The sequence below is a fragment of the Sceloporus undulatus genome, chromosome 4 (genome assembly GCF_019175285.1).
Source record: "Sceloporus undulatus isolate JIND9_A2432 ecotype Alabama chromosome 4, SceUnd_v1.1, whole genome shotgun sequence".
In the NCBI taxonomy this organism is placed as follows: domain Eukaryota; kingdom Metazoa; phylum Chordata; class Lepidosauria; order Squamata; family Phrynosomatidae; genus Sceloporus; species Sceloporus undulatus.
Genome location: NC_056525.1, coordinates 127395753 through 127421566, shown reverse-complemented (window position 1 = coordinate 127421566; position 25814 = coordinate 127395753). Strand labels below are relative to the sequence as shown.

The following is a 25814-nucleotide window of genomic DNA, read 5'->3' as shown; positions in this document are numbered from 1 at the left end:
TCACCAAGAAAGATAAATGGAAACTGGAGAAGAGATGTGGAAGAAGATCTTAAGGCCCCATAGAGATAAACAGGGGAGTACAAATTATTCAAAATACATGTAGAATGCAGCTATATGCAATGGATCCAGTGAAAAAAAGATCTTATACAGTTACTAAGTGAGTGAACAGAGTCTGGAAAATATTACTGGGCAAAAACATTTAGTTCACATAAATTAACACAATCAAGCCAGTTATATCCTGTCTTTCCACCAATATAGGCCTTCAAGAGATTATTCATTTTACCTTCACAGACTGGTACTGATCCTGTCCACTCTCCCAGGTCCATACAATTAAGCACCTCCAATCCAACTTGTACAAATCCCGTATTACAAGAGAAGGCACATGTAGAATTGTACGCAAAGTGTCCATGAGGATGAGAGCAGTTTAACTGTCCATTTACTGGAGCATGGAGCACTGGGCACTTGGAAGCTGGAAAAGAAGATAAACTTTAGGGGAAAGGACTAGAATTTCTCTACAGACAAAGATACATAAATAAAGAATGCTGAGGGAGCAAATGATGAAAGAAATATGTAGGTAAATACTTTTTTATATCAAACTTTCCAGATGACTATGTTATCCTTACCCAAGGCAAGACTTCTATTGCGATAATGAAGTAGTTTATTCAATTATGATATTTGAATGGATACAAGTATAAAAGCTTTTTTTAATGGTATCTTAAACAAGATGGATTGACTTGGCTCACAAATAAAAATTCTAAAAAACATATTGCAATGAAACAATTAAAACATCAGCTAAATACAATATACAATTACAAATATTAATACAATACCCATCCTATATAAAACCCATCCCATGATTACACATTAAAAGCCTGCCTGAACAGAGCCATTTTTGCCTGCCAGCCTTGCTTCTCATGGAAGGGCATTCCAGAGAGCAGGAGCAGCCACCAAGAAGGATCTCTCCAGGCGAGCCTGTGATGGTGAAGGGACCGAGAGAAAGCTTTCCCCAGAAGATCTTAGGGCTCTAGGAGGTTTGTATGAGGAGATATGGTCTCTCAAATAATCTGGACCTAAGCTGTGTAGGGCTTTGTAAATCATAACCAGCACTAGGAATAGCAAAGATAAATTGGATACAATCTTGACAATGAACAATATATTCAAAGATATAGCCATGATAGTCAATAGAATCAGTATTTAGAGAGATCTTGTAACACCTTTAATAATAATAATAGTAATAGTAATAATAATAATAATAATAATAATAATAATAATAATAATAATAATAATAGGATTTATTTATATGCCACCCAATCACTGGGAATCCGGGTGTCTTACAACAGAGGGGATAATAATTAGATGGTTCCCTGACCTCAGGCTTACAGTCTAAAGAGACACAATACAAAAGGAGAAGGGAATGGTGGCGGGAGGGGATCAGGTCCAGCAGTTCTTCTCTCCCTGCGAGGCCTGGACCAAGGCAGATGAACTGGAGGGAGGGCTCTTTTTCTTAATCGTGACCAATGGCATTCCTGAAGTTGGTGTCACTAGGTGCGGGGAGGGAGCAGGGGGCAGACTGTTGCAGCCTCCGGAGGGCCATTTTGGAGCCGTGCCAGGGCCAAAATGGAAAGCAGTGTCCTCTCCAGCATCAGCTGCTTCTTTGGAGGGTTAGTGCTACATCTTCTGGAGTGCCATTTGGAGTCTGGCATGGCTGCAACCATGCTGGAGTCCAAACAGAAGGCACTGTCCTTCCAGCAGCAGCAGGAGCTTGCGGGGGACAGTGCTATGGCCTCAGAGGGTTGTTTGTGACCTGGCATACCTGTTGGGCAAGCAAGAAAGGGATGCAACATCATTTCTTGCTCACCTAGCCGCCACGCCAGTCCCATCGGGTATACAGCCCCACGAGATATACTTGCCCCTCTGGGGTGTCATCAAGTGCAGTCCACACTCCCTGCATACCCTTAGTTTCTAATGAAAGGTCAAGCCTTGTATGAATATGTGAAAAACTAGAATAGTAGATTGTCTAAAGAAAATAAAGCTGTGTTTTTTCTAAAAAAAATCTTGAACAAAATGCAGATCTTGACACCTGCAGCCCTTGTGACAGCCACAAGACATATACCCTTGGAAATCAGCTGAGATCTGATTTATGGGAGGAACTCCTACTGCCCACTCCATTTACGCAAGAATACCTTCACAGATGGGCACGTCTCCTGTCCATTTCCCCTCATCCATGCATTTCAGTTTCTGTGCTCCAATTAACTGAAAGCCAGAGTTGCAGGAGAAGATGCAGCTGGAATTATATGCAAATTGTCCATAGGGATGAGAGCAGTTTCCCTTACCATTGTCTGGCATTTCCAGAGCTGGGCATTGGATAGCTAAAATGGAAAGCACAACTATTATATCTTACATTGTGAATTATTTACTTTATATAGTTATATAAGCATCACATTGCCTACCAAATCATCAAGGCTCGAGGGCAGAGAACCGTCTAACTAAAAAGATTGTATGTACAGCGCTGTGTAAATTTACAGCGCTTCATAAATAAAGGTTAATAATAATAATAATAACAAAATAAACATTCAAATAAAAACAGCAATGAAAGCAGAATGTAACTAATACATTGTACAGCGCGGCCGCGCCATACACGGGCGCGCCATACGCGGCCTTGAGCATATGCGCTCAAGCCGCGGGGTGCGCGTGGGGCGGAAAGGGTGGCGCGTCCCATTCAATTGAATGGGCGCGTGCGCCCGTTGCGCCCTGCGCGCGCGCCCCCACACTGCCGCACATGAGCCCCATTGTTTCCAATGGGGCTCGAGCATAGGCGGAATTCGCCTTACGCGGAGGGATCCGGAACGGCACCGATATGGCGGGAGGCTGTAAACAACAAAATAAAAGAGAGCAGGTGCACCCCTTACCTCACAATAAATCAGAAGCAACATGTAATCTAGGATCATAGAGTTGAAAAGACCCAAGGCCATCCAGTCCAATCCACCCCCTGCCACCCCTGCAGAACTCACAATACTCCTCCTGTGCTCCATTTGAGGACTACAATGACTATCCGCCCCATCACTCCTGAAATCAAGCAAGTCTTCTTTCCTTACTTTGAACATTTATTCAAAGGTTCAGAATATTAATCATTCCACAAACAGAACAGTAGTCTTCACTCTCCATTCTAAATTAGATCTAAACCATAACTAAGAGGAGACTACTTCGGATTTCTTCCTATCGAGAGAGTTCTCCTATAATTGGGCGCTGCCTGTAACCCGTCCTATTTCCGTGTTTCTATCCTCAAAGTAACCCTTTGGACATGTCTAGGAAGTTACTTTCTACTGACTTAGTCACTGCTATTGCACTGTATCCTATTTCAAATAAGTTGATGAGTACTACTTCATGCTTCTCCTTCTTTCCCAAGAGTGAGAAGTTTTCAGAAGCAGCTGTTTACACGATCAAAGAAGTAGCCATTTCTTTTTTCTTTTTCCACTCCTTCCTCTTCCTTCCTTCTGACCAGTTTCCTTCTGAAAATAGAAACTTATCTTTGCACATAAAATAGTTTTCAATTATTGCATCATATAGACAATCACCTAGACAGCAGCACTAATCTCAAAGTAAATGGGGTCTTTACGGGCAAACTCTGCATGCTCCTTGAGGGCCCAATAAGTTATTTCTACCCAGCAGTCAACAAATTCATTTTCGTCAGTTTCTCTGATAACATTAAACCAATTCACATCCTTTAGGCTGCGCCTAATAAGTATACTGTCCCACAACTGGGAATTTGTAAATTGTGTTACGCAACAACACAGCTCCCCTTGTTTTTGAAAAACCAAACACCTAGTAATGTGTTCTTTTAGACAACATCCACATTAGAAAGACAATTAAGCAAATACTCCAACTAAAATAATTACACAACATTTGGCAGGAAATAATCTCTTACTTCAACAACAGTAAAAGGAAATTTCTTAGTGTTTCTTATTTCAAAGAAAATACTTACTCAGTGGGCCTATACATAGTTCATATCATGGCTTTTTGGAGCTAGATTTCATGTACATGATCATATCTACGTAAAAGTTCATTTTATTGGCAGAAAATCTTTCTCCAAGTAAATTATACAGGTTAGGATAAAACCAATGAAGGGCGGGATTGGGATGTAAGTAAGTCAACTATTGATATATAAATGAGCCACCTGTGTCCAGGTATATTTACATTGACTTTTATCAAAGCTCCCTTATCCAGGCTGTAGAGGACTCAACTGTAACAATCTTTCCATTTTACTTATTCATCAAAATTTTGAGAACATACGAGTCCCAGTTCTGGAAAAGGGCGAGATACAAATAATAATAATAATAATTAATAATAAAAATAAAATAAATTTCACAGAATGAAAACTAGGACATGATTGGCCAGTTTGGCCTACTTTGAGTTTTTAAAAAGAAAGGTGGAAGAGGTGTAACTAATAAATAATTAAATGTATTAGTGTGTGGGCACTGCTGTCAACAAGTATTACATTAGAGGGATCCAATTGTGTAAAAGTAATTGGCTGTTAACTTCTCTCCATCTATAGGAGCATGATTTTCTCAGTTGATTCAAAAGAGTACTGAGCACTGAACTTCACACAAAGGTGGTTTTTGAGTCCACTCTCCATGGCTGTACACTGCCTTTTCCAATTGCACCAAACCCCCCACTGCAATAGAGATAAGGCTAGAGCTATAGGCAAAGTCTCCATATGACGAGAACACTTCAGTCTCTGTTCTCAGGAGAATGCAGTTTTTTCACATTCGATAACTAGAACAAGAAAGAACTAGTAGGGGGAAATGCATTTGCAGCAGTTTAGGTTATGCCATCCACTGGAAAGGACAAGTTTAGCATGACATGATATATACAGCACTCCTGGGGGGGAAATGAAGAGCTATTGTTACTATATGGCAGCCATGTTAAGATATCTAGTCTGTAAGACCCAACCAGTTCTGTAAGGGGTTGACTTTGATCCCAAAAATGGACCAGGAAAGAATGAACCTTACCCTGACATATAGGTATGGGAGCACTCCAGTTCCCAGTTGCTAAGCAGTGGGTTGCCTTTGTCCAGTTAAGGCAACGCGGGCTCACAGGCAAATGCACAGGTGGATGGAAAGCAAAGACTCCAAGGGGATGAGAGCAGTCCCATCGACTTTTCTCAGGCCTCTGCAGACTGTGACACTGTATGGCTGAAGGTGAAAAGGTTGATTTTATGAACTAAGAATGTCCAGATTAGGTGACTTCACCTTTTTTTTAATTGAATGCCTTAAATTAGTTCCAGTTATCCCCTCCTGCATATGAGCCAATGGCTCTAATTACTGAAGACTATTCCTATTATCTAGTACCTGTCACCACACTGTGAGCACTGACCTTCACACAAGGGTGTTTCCTGGTCCACGTCCCAGGGCTGTGCACTGAACCGGCTCCATTCCAATTCGTAACAAATCCTTTATTACACGAGAAGGTACACTTGGAACTATATCATCGAAGTCTCCATATAGATGAGAACATTTCAATTCTCCATTCTTAGGACTATTCAGTTTGGGACATTCAATAGCTGGAATAAGAGAGGGGAAAACAAGGCACTATTTGTATTTAGTCCCAATGCTTCTACCGCCTCAGTTATCTCTAATCACTGCATAGATAGGTGGGTTTTTAACAGTTTCATTAAGATACATTTTTAAGATATTTTAAATAATATATTTATTCATATTCACATAATCAGTCCCCACATTAATCACAAAAGACCAAAAAATTCTTGTATTGCTCTATTATATTCTTCTCCTTAGCACATGATTTACACCGATTTCTTAACATTTCAACCCCTATCTCTCCGTCTATCATCATCTCCTTCTGTAACCTCCTTTCCTTCTCCATTCCTGAGCTTTCTAATCTCTTCCATTACTCTCCTTCTATTTCACTTTTTCTCACCTTCTTACATTCTTAACCATTCTTACCGATTTATTCAGATTTACTTCCTTATGAGTACCAGTCTATGGGGTGAAGAGCGGCCTTTGGCCACAACTGGGCTGGGACCACGACATCTGCACAGCCTGCTCCCAAAGTGGGCTGCCATCTACAGTCCCAAGCTGTGCTGGCCAGGATGCCATTCAAATCGATTCCTTTTTAATTCAGTCCTTTTGACCTCTTGCAGCTTCTGGCTGCTTGGGGGGGGGGGGTTGTTTCATCTAATCGCCATACTCACAAAGAGGCTGAAAGCGGCTTTATTTGGCCTATGCATTTTGGGCTTATATCTCTTTATCTTATTGACTTTCTTATGACATAACGGTTCACTGACATTCTATCTATATTCCTTTCTTTTTCCTCATCTTTTTAACATCTTACACTTGTACCAAACATTAATGAAGAATTTCCCATTGTATCAAATTGTGCTTCCTGGAAACCACGTATTCCCATTCCTCCCCACTTTCCTTTAATAGTGAATGGGTTTTTTTTTTCCTGTTTGTTGGTTTTTGCTATGTTATACAACTGTTGTAAAAATAATAAAATGGCCCAGGAAGACTTTGACGAAGTCAGAAAACATTACTAATTCTTATCTATTCTTTGTGCGAAAACAACAACAGGCTCCAGTTTGAAAAGCAGAGAAGAATGAACCTAGACCATTCTAACTACAGACTTTACACACCTGCCAACTGTCACAATCGTGCTAGTTTAAGAATGGAAGCATACCAGTTTGGCATTATTTCTTATCACACTTTTCCCCATGATAGTGCTTTGGTGGCCAATGGTGGCATGATCTGTTTTCCACATTGCTAAATTCCACCTTCTGGGAGGAAGGAGAGAAATGAGCAATCGTGGCAACCAATGCCCTCCCAAATCCGGCTGCTGTGTGAATGTGTACATAGCAGCTGACTTAGGTAAGCTGTTGGCAGCTGTGATCACTGTGAGGCAGAGGGGCAGAAGAGCTGAATCACATTCGCTCACACCATGTGACTGCCTGAGAAGCAGAACTGCAGTGGAAGGGACCTATCGCACAAAGGCAGTAATGGAATAGCAGTGAGATTTAGAACCTATTCATGAGTTTTGCCCATGAATGAAAAGGCGCACTGCAGTAACAAATGGAATTCAAGGCAGTAACTGGACAGCCATGATGTCATGTGATAAGTACCAGCCAAAGACACTTTTATTCTGTTAAAATTCTGCTTTTCTAGCATGCTGTAATAAAAGTCTTAGAATGGGGTAGGAGCAAATTGGCAGGTTACCCACCACTTTCAGAGACTACTCAGGCAGATAGATTTAAATTTGGGAAACTCCCCCTTCTGAAAGCAATGGAGGGGGCATTTAATGGAAATAGAAGTGCTTTGGATCCAGACGATCCAAAACTGTTCCCATTCAATGCTTGAAACGCCTCAGTTTGAAGTCTTTCACAATAGTAACTATTCTGAAGACATGTCCTTCACCCCTAAACAGAGTTCCTCTTCACCAGTGGAGAGGCAGCTCTAACTCATCCTGATCTGTTTTTGCCATCAGAGGGAGTGAAGTTTACACTGGCATATTCAGAATACTGTGTTCAAGCTCAGTAAGCTAACAGTTGGGACAAAGAGATTGGTGTTTGTTGCTGTTGCCTTGGGCTTCTGCTTCTCAGTAAAATTCCTTTCTTTTTGTAGGACTAAGGCCTTGACTCAGCAGCCATTGCTACCCACCCAACTAAGCTGCCTTTGCAGTACAGTGCAAAATCTTTCTCTAGTGTACTGGTATGAGTTCAGGGCCAGTAAAATGTTATAAAGCAGGCTTGAGGAGAATCATTTTGTGTGTAAAACTGTGATGAAAAATAGTTTTATTATAGGTAGCATGCCAAAAATACTGTCTCTGCTAAAACCACTGCTAATGGGTTGGAGTTTGTGAATATGACCTAATTCAACTGTTTCACTTTCCAATACGTATTCCCTTAATTTTTTTTTTCAAGAGATACTACCTGGAGGTCTGAGATAAAATTTCAAGGAAAGCTGAAGTGTTCTACAACTGTTTTTGATTTTTATTTTTCTAATGTCAGATTTTGATTTATTGTCTTTCATTGAGACTGTCCTATTTGTCCAGTGTAGAGTGAACAGGAAAATTATTGACATAGGATGGCATGGGATGAGCATGTGAAAGCATATGTGATGTTGTGGATTATATTATTAGGTCTTGTAATGCTGCTGCCAGAATAGATGTGAGAACAGTGTTGGCACTTGGATTTGCAATGGAATGAGTCCCTGGATTTTCCTCCACTATATGTTTACCTGCTTTTCTATGCTTGTATACAAAACTAGTTGCCCACCTTTGCACTTTTAACTATTCTTTACAACCATTGTTAAATCAATACTTATCAACACAGAAACATGTTTCACATTTCCATTTAATAAGTATTACATCATACTTTGGCCTGCTGCCCCAGTTGTATGTCTGTCTGTCCACAGAGGCTTCACTCAATGTTTCCAGTGAAGTGGACTGTAGTCTATAAAAGCTTATGCTAGAAATTTCTTAACTACTGTAGGACACCAATCAGCCTCCACTGACCACCCCTCAAAGGGTAAGTACTACAATCTGAGGAGTGGGGAAAAGTAACAATATGCAAGCGACATGCACAGCAGTCCCTTTTCTCTCTTTTGTTTTGATCCCAATACACAGTGCAAAACATAAAGCAGTAAAAATATTCTTCCTCAGTGTCCTGAATCACTGTCCCTAAATCACTGATTCTTGTGGATGTCTGACTCTGACAAACAACTTGTAAGTGAGCAAGAGGCTGGTGTAAGAAAAGCACAAAACCTTGGCAAACTGGGATTGCACTCGTCCATTCTCCCTGTGCTGTACACCGAATCATTTCTTCTCCAAGTAAAAGAAATCCCTCATTGCAGTGGAAAGTGCAGTTGGACTGGTACTGAAATTCCCCATGAATATGGAAGCAGGTGCTGTTTCCATGAGTAGGAAATTGCAGAGGCTTGCACTGAACAGCTAAGAAAGAAAGCAGGTAGACAAGTTAATCCGGCTGCAGACAGACAACAGTTAAGAGAGGAAAAAGTGATTTGAGAGAGATGTTTAGTTTCCTGTAGTTATGTACTAATATATTGTGTCAATCTGGTGGTAATTCAGTTGTTGTTTTTTTCCTTTCAGCCTGGAGAACGAAACTGAGAAGTTTATCACATCGGAGCCTGTAACATTCTCATACTGTCCCTGAAACGTTATGAGAGGAAATGTTCTGGGAACGAGACTCATTGCATTCAAGAATTTATAACGGGTTGATAAAGTTACAGGAATGCATTATACCGCACAGTTACTTCCCTTTTGCAAGACAATGTTACCATATCGTTATCTTATCATCTCGCTGTTGCACATACATATTCTTTTTGGTGAAGACATCATCACTCTATTGTCCCTTTGACCCGGAAAACGTCTATGTCTTTACAGCAGTGTATATCAATCTATATCCATGTATTCATATAGATATGCCGATTACAGTGGGTATATCTTTTAATCTAGCTTTTATATATTGAATCATTTAAACATAATACTTATCAATTTCAATCAATCTTTTAAATACATATGAATACATATATATCCATTTACACATATATTCATCTCCCAGCATTTCCCATATATATATATATATATATATATATATATATATATGTGCAGAAAAAAACAACACACATATATATATATGTATGTACTTTTTCTGCACGTAAATAAATCGTCTATCTATCTATCTATCTATCTATCTATCTATCTATCTATCTATCTGTATGTATATCTATGTGAATGGAAACATATAGATATAGATCTATATCTATCTATCAATCCATATACACAACATGCATAATTATAGAAAAGCAGAAGCCTTATATATAAATATATATGATAAATGCTAGGAGATGAATGTATCAGCTAGGTTTGGAGGAAAAACATTTGTTCCTTTTTTCAAACAGGGCACCGCATCATATCTGGAAGAGCAATAAACATGTTTTGACGCTCTAGGACAAGGGAGTACTACAGAGAAGGAAACTGGTTAAGGCAATCAGGAGATGGAGGAATGAGAGAACAGAAGTAGGAATGGATAAGATTACTGCACAAACTTCTGGACCGGTCTGAGAACGATTGAGAACGTTACAGCTTGCAGAGAACTGTTCATCATCGTTCTCTCCCTGGAACACAGATAGGAAACTCTGAGGTCGGAATTGGAACCCTATGAGAACAGAGACGTGCGGTAAATTACGCTGCATTCTGTTCCCACTAGGTTCGCAGAACGTTCTCAGAACGCTGTGCGATAAAGTTCAGAGTGTTTACATCACGTGGCAGAATGTACCACAGACATGGTTTTTGCTGTTACACTATTTTCTTGGGTCCTGGAATGTCCTCTTGGTGGGGTTGCACTCCATGGACTTTAAATTTCCTGGACTTTGTTAAATTCCCAATTCCCACATGGCCAGAAGGAGGAGGAGCCAGCCTGCAAAATTTACTCTCCTCATACCATCTTAATTAAGGACAGAAACAACAAAATGCAGGCATCTTACTAAGATCCCCAGTTTTTTCCTCCTGTTTGGTTTGTAACATCTTGCCTGATAGAGAAGCCAGTGGAAATTTGAAAGCTTGCAACAAGTATATTACACATTTTGGTTGGCCAATAAAGGTATCACTGTTTGGTGGTTTTTTGTTTGAATTTGCTAAATGACCAACACAGCTACCCCTGCGTATTTGTCATTTATAACACTTTTAGTAACTTTTGCAGTTTTACTTTTAAATTGTTCTAAATTGTTTAAATTTATTTTATTGTATGCTACAATGAGATCTAGGTGTGCAGAATAAATATTTTAAAGAGAAAAAGAAAGTAGACATATTGAAAACAATTAGATATTGTAGCTGTTTTAATGTACCTTGACAGAAGGGTACATGGGAGCTCCACTGGCCAGATGCACTGCACTGTAAATTATTGGCGCCAATGAGCTGAAAGCCGGGGTCACAAGAAAAACTGCATGTGGAGCTGTAAGCAAAGTCACCAATTGGGTTTACACAATCCATTGTTCCTTTTCTGGGTGACTCAATTTCCTGACATTGCCTCACTAAAAAATAAAATAAGAAAGAGTATAAGGAAGAACCCCAAACTTTCCACAAAGCAGCTGCCCAAGTATTTATACTTAATTATTTTATAATAAATTGTGTTTGTAAACTGAACCAGAAGGATTACTAGACCACAATTCCTAAATATTCTCCCTATCAGCATCACAGCCTCTCACTTCCCAACACTGACATAGCATATCTGGGAAACAGTTTCAATAGATACAGATTAATAAGTTTCAGAATAATTTATTTAGGCTGCAATTCTATGCACACTTAACATGGACAATGGCCCACTGAACTCATTAGGTCTTAGTTCTGAGCAGACACATCGGATTACACAGTTAAATGAGCATGTGTAATTATTTCCCCTCTCTAACATTTATTGTATATCTTAACTTTAACCTTTGGATACCCTTCCACTCTTTGCTTCCTGATATGCTCCAATTAAACAACTAAAAAACATCTCGCTTGCTTTATCGCTATTCAAGAGAAGCATAATCTGCTTCTTTTCTACATGTGATGAAGGTTTACAAGGTCTGCAAATCACAAGCAACAACACATCCAATAACCCTAACAAGAGTAGTTTGCAATGTTTCAAGATGAAAATTATATACCATGGAAAATAATCACAATTGCATAATTTAAATGCACAGGTTAACAGTAGCTTTCAGATATTTTTGATGCTGGTCCTTGATAACAAATTATATGGGGAACCCTCCAGTTTATGCATTGTACGTTCTAAACACTACTGATTTCTGAGGCAGGGATGCCAAATTGGAATTTAGGAAGAAAGAAACTCTGAATCTTGGCATGATGGCACCAGGGAACTCCATTCTCCAGATTTTTCACACACAATAGTCTCTGCTCCGCTGATAATAATAATTAATAATAATTTGTTTTATTTATATACCGCTATTCCAAAGATCATAGCAGTGAACAGCAAGTAAGCTAATTAGCAAGTAAGCTAATTTGCCCCCAACAGTCTGGGTACTCATTTTAGCGACCTCGGATGGATGCCTGAGTCGAGCTTGGGCCCTTTCGCTGATCTTGAACTTGCAACCTTGTGGTTTCGAGTGAATGGCTGCAGTACAGGCATTTAACCACTGCGCCACCACAAAGCCCTCTACACATGTAAAATTACATGTAGACTGGTACTGAAAGTCCCCATACATGTGAGAGCAGCTCAAGTCTCCATGAGTAGGGATATTTAATGGCTTGCACTGGACACCTAAGGAACAGAAAATAAAGTTGTGGATTTTAGATGATGTGTTCCCTTGCTAGGTCAAGGTGGGCAAATTTGGTGGATCTAGAGACTTCCCAGATTCCACAGCAGAGCATTAAAATATGACAGAACTTAGCAGGAAAAAGCCTATTATCTAATTTGCCTGAAATATATTTTCATGCTAGACTAAGAAGTTTATCACACGGGAGGAATTTCTCTTAATTTCAAATGAAAAGAAAGTAGGGCCAGAACGCATTCATGTGAATTCGCTAGTTCAGCAAATTTACGTGAATTCAAATTGCGTTCGAACTGACTTCCTATTTCCTGAAAATAGCTTGCCATTGCCTGAAATTGTGTGTGGTAGTCTATCACGCAATAACATTAAACCCCATGATTGCGTTCATACTGACTTCCCATTGCCCAAAATTGCATGTGGTAGTCTATCATACAATAATGTTAAACCCCATGATTGTGTTCGGATTGCCATTGGATTATACTTCCAATTTCCCTTGTCTGATAAACTCCTAAGGTACTTGGGAGCAGGTGCTGTGTTCTACAAAAGAATCAGATCCATGGAAACCTCTGGGAAGCCCAATTTACCTTTAAACCCAATTGTAAGTTTATTTTTCCTGTTTCTGCCTAATTTGGCAAATTATGGTGGTATTCAGACCGGTGCTTTGCGCCAGCCTGTATATGTGCTAGGGTTGCCTCGGGGCGTCCTTTACAGACAACCCGCAACCCTAGTACGTAATCGCAGCGTCAAAATGGCAGCGCCCTGTCTACATGGACGCCACCATTACGATATCACGGCCGCACTGCAGCCAAACAGCACAGCACGGGCGTGACATCCTGGTGCCACTGCAGGGCGCTTGTGGCACCCTTTCAGCAGCGCCAGAAGGAGCTCCGAAATGGAGCTCCTTTTGCTGCAGGTATCGATGGCACTGCTTTTACATGGCTGCGGCAGCGATATAGAAGAAAAAGGGGCCGAGCGTTTTGCCGCTTCCCAAGCATTTTGCCGCTTCCCCAAGGCCTGGAAAAGCAACTGATTGGGGCCTTCAGGGCTGCTGCTGTGGCCACTGAGGCCCCGATCCATCGCATGCCATGATGACAACCCTTGTGTGCAGCACCATTTGGGCACTGTGCATGCTGAGTGTCATCATGGCATGCACCACGTAAACAGGCGCGCACCAAGATGCCACCCTGGTCCTATGTCCGGACGCTCAGCCCGCACCGCACCTACTGGTCGGCACAAAGTGCCAGTCTGTAGAGCAGGGATAGGCAACCTTTTTGAGCCGGGGGACGGGTTGCTGTCCCTCAGACAACTGGGGGGCCGAAGCCAAAAAATAAATAATTAAATTATTTTAAAAATTAAATATATAAATAAACCAGGACAAATGTAGGACAATATTTTCAAATGGAAGACACTTTTTTTAAAAAATGGAGGACACGTGAAAAAAATTGCTGATTTTTTTAAAAAATGTTAATATAAATGCATGTTTCTGAGGCTTCTATAGACAATTGCCCCCCCAAAGGCCCCGGCGGCAATCGGTGGCAGGACCGGGCTGGGGCTGGTCCCAAGGCCTTGCCAGGCCGCATCCGGCCCGCGGGCCGCAGGTTGCCTACCCCTGCTGTAGAGCCTCTAAGTCGCTGTGTAAATAGTTGCAGATTATTACGCATATTGTGTCTAGTGCTATCACATCAATATAGCATATTAACTAAGCCTATGACACTGTCTAAAGTGGCATCAGTAGGGGTGTGATGGGTGAGGTCCACACCAGGTGCCAATCTATCAGAGGTAAACCACTGCTCCTCAAATATCTGCATTTGGGCAGAAACTGGCTCTGGCATTCATCTGTATCTCTTTAAATTGTTGCAAGAGATGGTGTAAGTGGGGTGAGGTTCAGTTGGAGGAGAAAAAATAGGCCTCAGATTCTTTTTAAAAAATTAAAATTCCAAATTTCAAAATTTATTTTAATTATTTTAATTTTTTTACAATTTTGTTTTTTTCTTTTAAAACATCACATTTTACCCAATTTTCACTTTAACCTCATGAAACTATGTATATGCAAACACATTTATTTTGTGCATATGATGTTGTAATTTAAAGGTATAATTTTAATGTTGGTAATATGGTGGCTCAAGTGGTTAAGACACTGAGTTTGTTGATTGCAAGATTAGCAGGTTGGCAGTGCGAGGCCCAAGTGCTGCATGATGGGGTGAGCTCCAATCACTAGTCCCAGCTTCTGCCAACCTAGCAGTTCAAAAGCATGCAAATGCAAGTAGATAAATAGGTACCACTCTTGTGGAAAGGTAAACAGTGTTCTGTGCAGTCATGCTGACCACATGATCACAGAGTAGTCTCTGACAATGCTGGCTCTTCAGCTTAGTAATGGAGACGAGCACCACCTCTTATGGTCAGACACGACATGACAAGCTTGTCAACAGAGAATACCTTTACCTTTTATTGTTTATGTCACACCTATTATCATTACATTCAGTGTTATATGGGAATTATGATTTAGGAGACCATTAGTGCAAAAACCCCACCATTATTAAAAATTCTTTATGGTGTGGTATAGGAGGAGGTCAGTGGAGGGGGTGACACCATAAAGTACCAAACCGGGTGACACCAACCCTAGTGATGCCACTGGCTATCTAATGCTGATTCTACTTGTAACAAGACTCGAACACCAATAAGAAGCAAAAGCTGGAAGGAAATATTCCTCGGCCCGAAAGGGGATAACTGTTCAACTTTGTAACAAGTTTTTCATGGCAAAAATAACTAAGCCACTGCTCAGTTCAACCAGTTCCCAGAGAAAGATACAAAGCAGAAGCAGATGCTTGTCTATGTACTACAGTACTTGAAGATCAGACTAGGTGTTTGTCACATAGTTTGCCCTTGCATAGTGTTTTTTTTAAAGAAAGAAACAGCCTTCATGAGGACGCTTGAGTCAGACAGCTGGTGACATAGGGAAGGAAGAGAAGTTCAATTCCTTCTCTACACTGTGATCAAAATCAGCATTGTCCCTACAGCATGCCTGCAATTCACAATGAGAGGAAAATTCTGATTTGCTCCAGACTCACCATATTCACATTCAGGGCCAAAGAAGCCAGGATAACATTGACAGGTATAGTTCCCAATGGTCTCCACACACTCACCCTGCTCACTGCAGGAAGAAGGGTAACAAGAAGCTGCAGAGAAAACAGAACCGGATTAGATTCATTATATTGCTACTCCAAAAACGTAAACCATTATAAAAACCTACCACATCATCCTCTGAGCCTTTCCTGACTCTGCTTCCGATTACACTTGTCCCTCCACATTTGCAGCTTTGACTTTGGTGGATTTTATTATTATGTTCTCTCTGGGGCCATTCAGACTACCTTTTGTACCGAATTGTGACCTGGATTAAAAGTCGGAAGTTCCCATTGGCACCAGTTTAAATACATCAGAATTAGGGTCTTTTACACCCAATCCAGGGCAAATCCCCCTTAGAGCATTTTTCCCAAAAGTGGATTATTTGTGTCTTTAGGAAAACCAGTTTCTTCCCTGCTGCCGGCAAATGTGAACTTGGCCCCGCTCATGATAAGGTCAAGTTCAGGAGAGGGATTCAGGTCAGAGGGAGGGCAGCAGCGTTTTCTCTCTCTCTCTCTCCTTTTTTGTAATTTTATTTGGACAGATTATGCGAATGCTTGTTCTACAGGTTGATGCATGTTGATAGAATGTGTCTGCTTGTGCTACATTTCCCTTTCGTTTGTTTGCTGCCGGCACGGCAGGTCACTTTGCAAGTGGCATTTTTAAAAAATTATTTTTGTGTGTGTATGTGACAGAATATGCGAATGCTTGTGTTTCCTTTTAAATTTGGCAAATTGATACAATGTGTGAATGCTTTTGCTACATAGGTATATGTGTATGTAAGGCATTCTGGGGTGGCAATCGGAGGGAAAGCAAAGAAAGAGGATGCAGAGAAGGCATTCTTAGGGGTGGTATTATTATTATTATTATTATTATTATTATTATTATTATTATTGTGCTGGCCAAATGGCCGTAATAAAGTTGTTGTTGTTGTTGTTGTTATTATTATTATTATTATTATTATTATTATTATTATTATTATTGTGACAGATTATGCGCATGCTTTGGGCTGGAGGGGAAGGGAAGAGGATGGCATGGGGGGGAGGCAAGGGCTTCAGCGGTGCCATTGGCCTTGAAGGGAAGGGAAGGGAAGGGAAGGGAAGGGAAGGGAAGAGAAGAGGTTCCAAAGAGGAGGAAATGCTGGGCTGGAAGCAAAGGGGAAGCTAGAGGCTCGCATTCAGAGGGAAAGTTGTGGAAACCCATGACTTTGGGGGAGTCACACTCTCTCAGCCTCAGGGGAAAGGCAATGGCAAATCTCCTCGGAACCAATCTTGCCAAGAAAACCGCAGGATGGGGTCGTTTTAGGATTGCCATAATCTGTAATAATAATAATAATTATTATAATTTGTTTTATTTATATACCGCTATTCCAAAGATCATAGCGGTGAACAGCAAATAAGCTAATTAGCAAGTAAGCTAATTTGTCCCCAACAGTCTTGCGACCTCGGAAGGATGCAAGCCTGAGTTGAGCTTGGGCTCTTTTGCTGGTCTTGAACTCGCAATCTTGTGGTTTCAAGTGAATGGCTGCAGTACAGGCATTTAACCACTGTGCCACCAGGGCTCCCAAATGACCCAAATACACACAACACACACACACACCTGGAGGTTTTTAAATTTGACAAGTTGACAGAATATGTGCACACTGCCGCCAGGTTTTTTTAAAAGGGGGAGGGGGGAAAGCATCCATTTGGTTGGCCAATGGCTGTAGGTTACGTCACCTTTGACGAAAATGGAAGTGAATTTAATTGACAACAAAGGAGGCTCCATTTTAAAGCGGTACTGCAAATGTGAACTTCAGAGGGGCAAATTGCATCGATCAAGGTAAAGGGTAGTCAGAACTGGAACGTGTCCAAAGGAGGGCAAGTAAAATGGTGAAAGGTCTAGAAACCATGTCCAATGAGGAACAACTTAAGGAGCTGGGGATGTTTAGCCTGGAGAAGAGAAGGTTAAGAGGTGATATGATAGCCCTGTTTAAATATTTGAAGGGATGCCATACTGAGGAGGGAGCTGACTTGTTTTCACTTGCTCCAGAGACTAGGACCTGGAGCAATGGATGCAAGCTACAAGAAAAGAAATTCCACCTCAACATTAGGAAGAACTTCTTGACAGTAAGGGCTGTCCGACAATGGAACAAACTCCCTCGGAGTGTAGTGGAGTCTCCTTCCTTGGAGGTCTTTAAACAGAGGCTGGATGGCCATCTGTCGGGGATGATTTGATTTGGATTTCCTGCATGGCAGGGGGTTGGACTAGATGGCCCTTGTGGTCTCTTCCAACTCTATTATTCTATGATTCTATGATTTTAACTTCTTTCCGGGCAGATTTCGTATGGGGGCAACCAGATCTGCCCAGTTCTATCCAGAGCAAAAGGGCTAGTGAAAACAGGGCCTCTAAGAATATCTAGGTCTTCCATAGCAACTCCATGGTCAACTTTAACCAATAGTCACACTGAAGAATCTAGACATTCCTAGAGAGAATACTCCACTAGACATTTATAGGTCCTCTAGTGCAATTCTGTGGTCAATGCCTGGCAGATGTTGACCACAGAGTTGCACTGGAGGACCTAGAGGTTCTAAAGAGGTGTTCTCTCAGGTAAAATCATAGTGTTTTTGTTATTTGTGATTTTTCCACAAATTTTGAGGGAAGAGTGTAATTATGATCCAGATTAACCTCTGGCAAACAATGCTGGTGTTTATACTCCAACTCTGAACTAGTCTTGCAAAGCACACACAAACGTAAAACTGGAGTAAGGGGACATGCCAGCAGTGTGCATGGGACTCTCATTTGCATGTTATCCAGTATTGTCTTGGCCACATGGATTAGGATGAGCTGTTGCCCTCTGGCATATACTTAAAAAAAAAATCCAGCATGGCTGAAAGTGCACTTCCCCAAAAATATTTTTATTATATTTATACTTACATATGCACATATGTGCAGATACAAATATACTGATGAATTATTCATTTGTAAAGCCTTTTCTCCCAGTAAATCTGGACAATGATATGGATGGGGTTTGGGTTTTTTCCCCATTTTTTATTTTTTATTTTGCTACATTATTCATACCCTCTACTACTGGGCAGTGGCTACATTTGGCAAGCTACAAGTGAGACTGGCAGCAACAAACAGGAAGCAAGGAGCAGAGTAAGAAATGGAAGCCCATGGTGCACAGTGTCATGGTGAAGAGTTATAAGCATAGGAAAGGAAGGCTTGTCATTGCAGAAAATGCCAGGAGAAAAGAGAGAGCATATACTGTACTGTAAAACATGAGAGAAAGGGGAGTGGAAGAGGAAAGAGAGATGTGGTGAAAGAGCAGAGGGAAAGAATGACACAAAACTAAAAACACATTAAAGAGTGGTGGGGACACATGGAAGAGGGAAAAGACAAACCATAGTTTTTGGACACAGAGGCAAGCAGAGAAGTGAGAGAGTAAGCACTTAAGAAGAAAGGAGAGTGAAGAGATGAAATGAGGAGGGCACAGTAGACCAGAGACAGACAGTAATGAAAAGGGATATGTACAACAGAAGAATCATTGAAGGAGAAGGAGAAGAAGAGTAGAGAGCTGCCTGTTTTTGTCCTGAGGCTGACATTCTTCAATATTTTTATCAATGATTAGATAATGGGTTAGATGGAATCCTTATCAAGTTTGCATATGACATAAAACTGGGTTTTGGAGATAGCACATGAGAAGATAGGAACATGACACAAAAGGACCTGGATAGACTGGGAAATTGGACTGAAACTAATAGGATGAAATTCAATAGAGACACATGTGAAGTTCTACATTTAGGCTACAAAATACTTGGCTTAGCAGCAGTACATATGAAAGGTACCTTGGGATTATTGTTGATTTTAAGATGAACATGACTCAGCAGTGTGATACTATGGCAAAGTTTAGCCTGCATTAATAAAAACTAGTTTCCAAGGCAAGGGAAATGATAGTCCCACTATATTCTGCACTAGTGAGACCTCAGTTCTGGGCACCTCATTTTAGAAAAGATATAGACAAGTTGGAGTGGGTTCAGAGAAGAGTAGGACTAGGAAGAATCATAAGATACAACAAAAGCCACAAACAAGTGATAGTTTATTGGCCAACCAAAACATATAAAATATATCATGCAAGCTTTAGCTTGGTCGTGTGGGGACCAGGGAGAAAGATCAATAAAAAATAGATAATAAAATTTACTTTTCTGTTAATAATGAAGTTATTAACGAAGTTGACATTTCATTACCTGTCCTTTGTTTCTGGTTAAAAAATAGCCAAGAAAGGAAGTGGCCTTTGCCTGCATTGAAATCCCTCCAGAACAACTGAACTACAACAGGACCAAATCTAATATAAAATGTACACCTGTGAAGAAGCCAATGGAGCTTGAAAAGCTTGCATTATGTATTTAGTCTATTTTGTTTGGCCAATAAGATATAACTACTTTGTGCTGGTAAGAGCAATTTGGCAATGGAACCAATTGCCTAGAGTGATGGTGGGGTCTCCCCATCTGAACATCTTTAAAAAGTGGCTGGACAGCTACCTGTTGGGCATGCTTTAGCTAGAGAGCCTACATTGAGCAGGTGTTGGACCTGATGGCCCACAGGGCCCCTTCCAACTCTATGATTCTATGAGGGAGCTGGGCATGTTCAGACTGTAAAGGGTGGTATGATTCCCCTCTTTAAATATTTAAAGAGTTATCACAGAGAGGAGGAGCCAGGTTTGTTCTCTGCTGCCCCAGAGGGAAAGACCAGATCTAAAGGTTTGAAGTTACAGGAAGGCACATTATGCGTGAAAATTAGAAAGAACTTCTTGATAGTAAGCACAGTTCAACAAAGGAACCAAGCAGTTAGGTGGTGGGATGTCTTTCTCTGGATGTCTTAAAAAACATGGGGCCCTTCCAACTCTAAACACATTGTTTAAGACATTGATTATTCTGTGCCTTAAATATTGGAAATTATCTCTATTTTAGGACTCAGCATAAGTAGAATTCAGGCAGCAATCCTATGCATGCTTTCATGCTTTCAGTTAAGTCAATAAAATTCACTTGGATTTACTTCTGGGTAAGTCATTATAAGATTCTATTGGTAATTTCAGGTAGCTTTAACATAAAACACAATATCGAGTATTTCATTACCTTGGTAGCATAATGCCCGCTTTTTCTTAATACAAGGTTCATCATTCCACTTTCCAGCCTCCCGATCTCTCTTAATATAAATCTCAACACAGTCTTGGTTGTCTCTTTTGTTGTTAGGTTCTCGGTAAGCCCAGTTTTCAGCCTCCTTTGTCAGGATCTTGTTGGTTCCCACCCAAGTCCAAGTGTTGTTAATCTTGCGGATCCCAATCCAGTAGTATTTTGTATAGTAAGGCACAACAGCATTGAGATAGGCAATTTCTTCTTGGTTTTGGATTGCTACCAGGTCAGTAAACCAGGTCTGGCAAAAAATCCTTGCTTCTTCCCAAGTCAGGTCTGATTTATCCCCATAGTGGTACGTCCAGGCCTCCACATCTGCAAGAAACAGGAGCCCTGCCATAGCAACAAACACAGTTAGGAAAGGCTCCAAACAATATCCTGAACTTGCTAACAGTGATTAATATAACTGTATTACTGTTATTTCAATCACTATTGAATTAGCATTTATCCTCAATAGTGTGCAACAGAATATCATGTCCTTGCCCAGAAAAGGAAGCACTTCCACTTATGTTAACAGATAAGGCTTTCTTATTCTAAAAGATTCATAACAGGTAGAAATTCAGTAGGGGTTGTTTCAGTAAATTTTATGAATACTTACCCCAACTGATGACAGCCAACAGCAATATGTGTTCATCTGCCCATCTACTCCAGAATCTTCCACTGGTTACACCCTTTGAGGAAAAAGTAAAGATTGCAATTCAAGAACCATGAGCACTGAATCCAAACAACGATTCTTCCATCACTAGTAATTTTTTTAAATTTTTAAATTTTTAAATTTTAATTTCAGAGAAAGCCACCATTATATAGGCACATCATAACATGCTATGGCAGCTCATACAGTACAATATAATGACCAGCCAACACAGAACAGGCATATACCTGGATCCATATCCTATTTATCCATAAAGGTTATTTCACTGTGGAGTTTCTCACATGTGAGGGATTTCTTTTAATTTTGAACGAAAAGAAAGTGGGGCCAGAACGCATTCACGTGAATTCGCTAGTTCAGCAAATTTATGTGAATTTGAATTGCATTCGAACTGACTTCCCATTGCCCGAAAATAGCTTGCCATTGCCCGAAATTGCATGTGATCACCTCTCACGCAATAATGTGAAACCCCATGATTGCTTTCGGACTGACTTCCCATTGCCCGAAATTGGGTGTGGTAGTCTATCATGCAATAACATTAAACCCCATGATTGTGTTCGGATTGCCATTAGATTATACTTCCAATTTCCCTTATCTGATAATGTCCAAAATCTCATTTTGGCCTACCTTACAAATGTTAGTTGAGGATAAGCAACAGATACAGTTACTCCCCCAACATGCACGTTCTCCTAAGATCCTTGGAATAAGCATATGATATAAATGTGACCACTATGCTCTTATTTAGTGGCATTCATTTTTCCAGAGATAGGACGAAGGTATCCTGAAGAAGTAGGTTGGTATTCTATGACTTGCTCTGATGCAGGCAGGACTTTAGATTTTAATTTGAAGAAGCCACCACTAGATGGAGCTAACCCCCTTCAGTTGATAGTAAAGCCGAGGAAATAGTATAGAAATAACAACTACTGTATAGAAAAACAATATAATATAAACCATTTGAACAACAATGCAAGTGGTTTTGAAATAACTGAATAACAGCCTGAGGTGAAATCATCACCTCAACTAATTGCCAGGAGATCAGCACCATATAGAGGGCAGGGAGGATACCTTCACTCCCATCGCTGAAAACAAACATCTCATAAGGGAAGCCAATGTTTATTTTTCCAGCGATGGGAGGAAGGTATCCTGAAGAAGTGGGATATAACATAATTAATTCCTCTAGGTTGGGATCTCAAGCAGAAAGGGCTAGCTATTTTGGTACTACAGCCTGTAGTACCCTCCTCCCGAATGCAGCTTCTGAGGACTGAGATGCATCGAGATGGTAATGTCTAACAAATGTGGATAAAGACGACCATGTTGCCACTCTGCAAATTTCTGCCAGAGAAACGTTGGTGGAAAAGGCAGCTGAAGTAGATGCACTGCATGTGGAGTGTGCATAGATTGGACCTAAGTTGGGAGAACCTGATAGAGAGTAGCAAGTTGAAATACAAGCTCTGATCCACTTGGAGAGTGTCATTGATGATACCTTTTTGCCCATGGAGTTTTTGTGAAAGGAAATGAACAGACTGTCGGTGGTGCGGAAGTGTTGAGTTCTTTTAATATATGTCTGTATGGCCCTCCGGACATCTAAGGTGTGCCACTTTTTCTCTAAGTCTTTTTTAGGGTGAGGGCAGAATGACGGCAGAGTATCTTGTGTTCTGTGGAAGATAGAGTTTACCTTGGGCATAAAGGTAGGGTCTAGTTTTAATAACACAGAGTCTTGTCTGAATATGCATAGTTCACCAAGTTCCGAGATTCTTCTGGCAGAGGTGATAGCTGTCAAAAACAGGACCTTCCATGTGAGGTGTTTAATGTCTATATTTTTAAGAGTCTCAAAGAGTGAGTGCCATGAGTACCGTGTGTAGGTCCCAATTCGGGTAACGATGAACGGTAGGAGGCTTGATAAGCGTAGTTGCCCTTAAGAATCTCTTGATATAATGGTTGTTAGATAGCCTGTTGGCTATCTTTTGAGGCTTTACTATCAACTGAGGCTACCAAAGGGGGTTGGCTCCATCTAGTGGTGGCTTCTTCAAATTAAAATCTAAATTCCTGCTTGCATCAGAGCGAGTCATAGAATACCAACCCACTTCTTCAGGATACCTTCACTCCCATCGTTGAAAACAAACATCTCACAAGGTAAGCCAATGTTGTTGTTTTTTTCACCTTCATGCAATCTCAATCATGCCTTAGGTGCTGCACAATAACAAAGAAGTCAATGTCCTTGTGCTGCAGTGGCAAGAACAGGGGAAAGCAATGATAACAATAAATCAATAAATAGTCAAATATGAAAATGATAAAAGGAAGGAGATTCGAAGTACGGTGCCTGGGAGGCAAGAAATGGTGTTTGACAAATCAGCAGGTTGAGCCTTGTGATCCCTGAAGGTAGCAGAGAAGAGGCTACAGTAGTTGTATTTCATACCTCAGAATGGAATCTGATAGGCAGGGGGCTGGGCTAATAGGAAAACTCTTACCAGGCCAATCCAGCTCTACCTCATTCTGTCCCCTTACTTAGAGACCACGAGAAGGCTAACATCATAGTTTCCCAGACATAAACCCCACTGTATTCGGCTATATTATCCCAGCTACATTTAAGCATGCAACTCCAGAGAATGAGATGGTCTGCCATTAGATACTGAGAATCAGATGTCAAAGCCTGGCAATGAAAGGGTGATCTCATGCCACCAGTGCCTAGTAAGGTAAGGATAGAGCCTAGTGGCCCATGATAGGGCTAAAGGAGAATACCTAGCCAGTAAGAGTAAGTGCTGTATCTCTGGTGCTATAACTGGTGGCAAAGAAGATAGAGTAGAGAGAGAAGAGCAAATGCAAAATATAGATTTTTTTCCAGGGTTTTTTGGGCTATGTGGCTATGTTCCAGAAAAGTTTCTTCCTGACGTTTCGCCAGCATCTGTGCTGGCATCTTCTAGCCACAGATGCTGGCGAAACGTCAAGAAGACACTTTTCTGGAACATGGCCACACAGCTCGAAAAACCCACAAAAAACTATGGATGCCGGCCATGAAAGCTTTCAACTTAACAAATGCAAAATATCTTTCAAAAAAGGATACTCTATCATACTTTTCTGGAGATCCTGAGAAGGAGGTTTAAATCCCTGAAAGTTCAGGACACAAATCCAGCTGTAGGACAAGAGGCATGCTAAAGAAGAGGGTTATCTTGAATTTTCTTTGGACTTTATCACATGGGGAAAATCAAGGGTTTAAACTGTCATTATCTCATGAAAGTCACACAATCACGCTGAAGATTTTCACATGACATCGCAATTAAAGAGGACTTATCCTGGCAATAACCAGATAATAACCAACAACAAATCATTCACAGGGAACATCCATGAATGGTTTGTTGCTGATTATTACCTGGTTATTGCCAGTATAGGTCCTCTTTAATCGCAATGTGTGTGAAAATCTTCCCGTGATCACACAACATTCCCAAGATAATGACAGTTTAAACTCCCATTTCCCCCCCTGTGTGATAGCTGGAGTTAATTCTCCAAGCATCTCAGGGACTGCATGAACCAGAGATTTAACCCAGCTGAATAAACATCACCTCTCTCTTTCCTAAGGACTGTAGTTCTGTGCAGTGGAGTTCAGAGAGAATGCTCAGCACCACCAAAAATTGTAGTTTCCAGAACTATTTGGAAAAATTATTACAGTTACATGTTTGTAATGTGTTAGTCCCCACTAGCACTAAGTTACAAGCATACAAAGAGTGGTGATATCTTCTACAGTCCTCCAGTGCTGTGAAATACATTTTCTTACTATAGTGACCATTGTTTGGCCTGGATTATCTCTAAACCAAGGACAGAGAACTTTTTCAGAACACAATTCCCATAATCCCTAACCATTGGTCCTGCTGCTTATGTCCAAATCATCTGGGAGCTGCCTAACCCAAGCAATGCTGGTCCCTTTTCCAGCCATTTAGACCATGTGGTCACCTGTAGAGAAACTGCTCTCCCAAATGTTACTGTATTTCATTGCTATACCTGTCCCAAGGTACAGCAAACAGCAAAGCTTCTGCTACTTTATCCCCCAAGTTTAACCCTTTGGCATTTCTGTGTATAGAGAAGGAGGTGGACTCACCATCTTCAATGCAGATCCCCTGATTTCTCCCTTGCACGCCTCTCCTTGCATGGATAGGCATCAGCATCACATCTCCTTCCTCCTTCCTCTGCACAGCCTTGTGGTGCCAGCACTTCCTCTGGAGTGTAGAGAGGCTGATTGCATCCTTTTCCTATTGCCTTCCCCATTGTACCTCCCTCTCAAAACTTCATGCCAATAAGTCCTTGGCAGTTTGTGCATCTAATTGTGTCTTTTGTAAATGCTGGTCACCCAGGGGTTCATGGCTGAGTGGGAAATCAAACCCTGATCTCCACAGTAGTAGTCTAACACTCAAACCACTATGCCACACTGGCTCTCTTACGCATATTCATATTGACCCTACACTGTGGATTCTGCATTCTAATTAGGATTGTGACAATGCCATTCTTGTATGCCATGATCTTGAAATCCATCAATACCATCTTAACTGACAACATCTCAGACACAATGTAGGCCTGTAACTCTAACAT

General features: G+C 40.9%; 1 protein-coding gene across 1 annotated transcript; it reads right to left on the bottom strand.

Moving 5' to 3' along the window:
* On the bottom strand, positions 1 to 25442 carry LOC121929038 (P-selectin-like). Its single transcript, XM_042464360.1, is given in 14 exon segments — positions 1 to 23; positions 284 to 469; positions 2184 to 2369; positions 5010 to 5192; positions 5374 to 5402; positions 5404 to 5441; positions 5443 to 5484; positions 5487 to 5560; positions 8773 to 8958; positions 10875 to 11060; positions 15365 to 15472; positions 20531 to 20920; positions 21186 to 21258; positions 25327 to 25442. Coding segments are annotated over 14 exon segments (1755 nt in total). The 5' UTR covers positions 25378 to 25442.
* Between the last annotated feature and the right edge of the window lie 372 nt (positions 25443 to 25814).